Source organism: Alosa pseudoharengus, unplaced genomic scaffold, assembly GCF_046254945.1.
Source record: "Alosa pseudoharengus isolate Yale_2024_CS ecotype anadromous, Long Island Sound unplaced genomic scaffold, YU_APseudo_1.1 YU_APseudo_1.1_scf_8, whole genome shotgun sequence".
Taxonomy (NCBI): domain Eukaryota; kingdom Metazoa; phylum Chordata; class Actinopteri; order Clupeiformes; family Clupeidae; genus Alosa; species Alosa pseudoharengus.
In genome coordinates, this window is record NW_027468870.1 from 20405456 (window position 1) to 20409355 (window position 3900).

A 3900-nucleotide genomic window follows, 5' to 3' on the forward strand; every position below is an offset into this window, starting at 1 on the left:
CAAGAGGGTAATTTTTTTTTTTATTCACGACATGTCGTCAACCGTCTCGAACAAAACATGTCTCACTGTCAAAATAAAAGTTGCCAGGGGGTATGCAAATTGTGTATCAAAAAGGTATCAAACGTGACGATTCTTCACGGTCACTGTGTAAAAAAACATGTGAAATACTTTACCTAAGTTCTAACCCATCTTAGTTATTTTTTAACCAACGATGCCTGTAGGCCTATCGTAAAAGAAAGCTGGTGTAAGTGCATCGAATGAACTACTTTTGTGGTGGATGTTGCGAGGTTACGTTGCCATGCCAATCTCATAGCAACCACTAGTTGATACTTTGCTCATGTGGTAGATAGCGTAAGCAGACACAAAAGCGACACAAGACAAACGTGTAAAATCACCTTGAGAAAGGTGCGATATAAAAGCGAGCGGCCGTCTTTAATGTAAGCTAAACATTTACAGCATTCCAGGTAAGTTCGAGTGTACTTGTATTGGTGCAGATGGTAGGTGAAAGATGTCAGATTAATAGGAATTTCCTTTGACATATTGACATAAACTGGAAGGAGGCCTATATTTTAATAGTGAATAAACTCCACTGGTATTACAACTGGGGCCTATGATTAGTTTGTCTAGGTGACAATCTCTGTTCTCATTGCATCCACTGTGACAGTTTGACCTTCGTTTTTGGAGTTAGTTACAGGTCTGAATCATTCCAATTTAGGAACATCTTAGCAATGTCATGTTTTTGGAGGTTGGACGTGATAACAATACGTATTTTATAGAGTTTTTTTTAAATACACTGTCAATTTCCTTCTACAGTGCTAAAGTATGCTTTCATGTGAAGGACAACAACAGCAAACAGTCTCTTGTTCGCCATCCAAAACCAAAATCATCCGTGATGACTCCCATAAGATTGTAGACCCATCCAGAAAGAAACTGGTGTCCTTGGAAACCCAGCGTATAGCTGGTATTCTAGATGAATGCATCAGAAAAGTAGAGATGGTTGCGTGGCTGCCTGTAGTTTTATCCCGGCCAGGCTTGCTGTCTGTTGGCATGGACATGGAGCTAAGTGAAACCTTAAGTGATCACTGGAGGGTTGGAGAGAGATACGAGACTCTTGAGAGACAAACAGAGGACAGGAAGATGCCAGAGGCCAAAGGAAAGGCAGAAGCAGCACATGCTGTCCACTCTTCTCTCCAGGTCTTGTTCAGGAAGATCCAAGCTTGTCCCGCAGCTGGCAGAGCTATTACAAACCTGGGGGACCTGGGGTTAGACAGGGACGAGGGCTTTCAGGGGCTGAATGAGGGGCTGTGCGGGCTGAGATCGGTCCTGCTGGAACGTCTCCTCACCACCCCCGCCGAGGAGAGGGAGCGTATCAGCCGCATGCAGGAGATGTCCCAGCGATACCACAGCAACCTGGAGCTGGTGGCCACCTTGGAGGCAGAGGTGGCTGCTGCCATCAAAGACAGGGATGAGGAGGTAGGGGACCGACGAGCAGCACAAATGTCCAATAGGTAGCACTTCATGCCTGGATTCCGCTTTCACACCAGGATTCAGCACCAACCGAAGTCAAAGTCAAGAATGTTACTGTATAACACAGGACACTTTAAGGGACGAAGAAGTGAAAAGCCTCAATTATAGTTCTGACAATTTACACAAGGAATGTATAACATACAATATAACACCTCTGGTCAACATTTATTTATCATTTGAGTATTTACATAGAATATATCTGGACACTTTTTCAGTGGTCCGTGTAGAGAAATGACAGGCAACATTGAGAAATATGAGAATGACCTATTGTCTTTTACTCTGCATGCTGCTCATTTAACCTTAATGTCTTAAGCTTATATCTATGTAATGTTTATAAATATTTCTTCCTTCCCATCACCCTTGGTTCTCCCGATAGATCTCCAAGAAGAACCAGACCATCCGTCACCTGAAGAGCTCGCTGCACCAGATGGAAAAGATCTCAGAGGACTTTGTGGCCCGGACCCGTCAGGAGGCAGAGAAGCAGAACCAGTCGGACCAGAAGACGTCACATGGACGTCAGCAGAGCATGCAGCAGGACGTCAACCTGTTGAGGGTGCAGTTGAACAACCTCCTCATGGACAACCGTGAGGTTGAGATGGGCCTACGCAAGGTCTGGAACCTCTGTGGAATGTTATGCATGCATACAAATGAAAGTACAGTAGTCAGCAATCATACCAGGTCATCCCCAATTTTGTGATGAATGTTCATTTCATTTCTTTGTGCTCGAAAAAAAATGACTTGCTGTGCACTGAAAATATACTATTTGAATGTTTCTATTCATTTACAATTTATTTTTGTATTTTTTTTATATGTTTAATTTAGTTAACTATGAATTATGTTTGCCATTCATGTTTTAAGAGGAAATATAAGGTGGAGACAGAAATTGAGAACTGGATTCAGAAGTATGACTCTGACATGGGTGAAAAACAGGTATGAATGAAATATCAGTAACACAGTATACGTAGTTTAGGGTTATGGTTGTTTTACACAGTATCTATGACTACAGAATTACAGAGTATAGAAACATATTATTAGTACATAACAGTACTGTCATAATCTATCGACCCCTTAAAAGTTTGTAAACATCCAGAGCCTAGTTTGGGTGCGCATGCAGCATGGGGTCAGAAAAATGGCACAGCTAATAGACAAGCATGTTGAGCTGTCAAGGTATGCACTGTCATTGTCACCCCAGGACCACAAACTGTACCTTAATAAATTAGTCTTAGGTAATGGCGATTTTTCTTGTGATGTGAACCGTAAAGGGGTCAATAGACATTGTAGCCTCATCGTAATTCTAAACACTTAATGTCTAGTGCTTACCCTTGTTACTGTATGTCATATCTGCCATTAATAGCATAGCTGGGCCATGTAATATAAAGCATGGGCCCACTGTTCAGTCCCAGAACCATGTTCTTTGTGTGTGTGTGTGTGTGTATGTGTGCTTGTGTGTGTCTGTGTGTGTGTGTGGCTCAGACGGAGTTGGAGGACATGGCAGAGGTGTTTGAGGAGGAGAAGGAGGAGCTGCGTGAGCTGGAGGAGCACTACAGCATGCTGGAGGTGGAGTACACGCAGGTGATGGAGGAGCGGCGGCTGGAGCAGCAGCGGCAGGAGGAGGAGGAGAGGGCCAGAGAGGTGATGGGCCGGGCCGCCACCGTCATCCAGGCCTACTGGAGGGGCTTCCGAGTGCGCAAGGCCACGAGGGCCAAGGCCAAGGGCAAGAAGGGCAAGAAGGGCAAAGGCAAGAAGGGCAAATGAACCGGAGTAAAAAACTGAGGTGGCTCTTTTTATTATCAGAGGTCATCTGGATATTTTATATGTTTAAAAAGTTGTTTAAATTAAAGCATCAACTTGTTTGATTTGTGTGCATATTGTCCAGTGTGGCCTTTAGGGGTCACTTTTGTCAGTCACTATGTTTCTCTGAACAGAGAAGGTACAAATCTGTGGCAGATTTGACAATTTCACCATTATTGTCTTTAAAAGAGGATAAAGAGGATCATTCGTATGCACTGAACTAACACGTATGACAAAACTATTGCTGGTTTATAAGTCGATGCAATGAATTCCCCGTCTTTCTATCAGTATTCATGTATGGGAAGGTGATTTGCTGCAATTGGTCCTATGCACCACAATTAAGAGCTCAAGAGTCAGACTTTCAGTGTCTCTCTTTGTACTGTCATGGTGTTAGACTTCCCGGCTCTGACCAGGTGTCCGTGGAAGAATAGAATAGAAATCATGACTCATTACTTCAGTTGAAATCTAAAGGCCTTCTGATCGACAAAAAAAAAAAAAAAAAAAAACAGCACCACAGCCTCTCCCCTCTTGAGATGTTTTAGTTCAGCAAATTTTTAAGAATTGTAAGAGGAAGTCATCTGT

The 3900-nt window shown here is 43.1% G+C and overlaps 1 protein-coding gene across 1 annotated transcript; it reads left to right on the forward strand.

The window, feature by feature from the left end:
- Window positions 1–822: 822 nt before the first annotated feature.
- On the forward strand, window positions 823–3282 carry drc10 (dynein regulatory complex subunit 10). Its single transcript, XM_076274912.1, has 4 exons — window positions 823–1473; window positions 1904–2137; window positions 2386–2457; window positions 3001–3282. The coding sequence occupies exons 1-4, from the start codon at window positions 823–825 to the stop codon at window positions 3280–3282; spliced, it is 1239 nt and encodes a 412-aa protein (XP_076131027.1).
- Window positions 3283–3900: the final 618 nt, after the last annotated feature.

Bases quoted from the DNA above. Each gene is read 5' to 3' on its own strand.
- drc10 (XM_076274912.1), top strand. From the start codon at position 823: ATGCTTTCATGTGAAGGACAACAACAGCAAACAGTCTCTTGTTCGCCA. The intron at 1,474-1,903 runs GTAGGGGACCGA...TTCTCCCGATAG, and splicing joins TCAAAGACAGGGATGAGGAG to ATCTCCAAGAAGAACCAGAC. The intron at 2,138-2,385 runs GTCTGGAACCTC...TCATGTTTTAAG, and splicing joins TTGAGATGGGCCTACGCAAG to AGGAAATATAAGGTGGAGAC.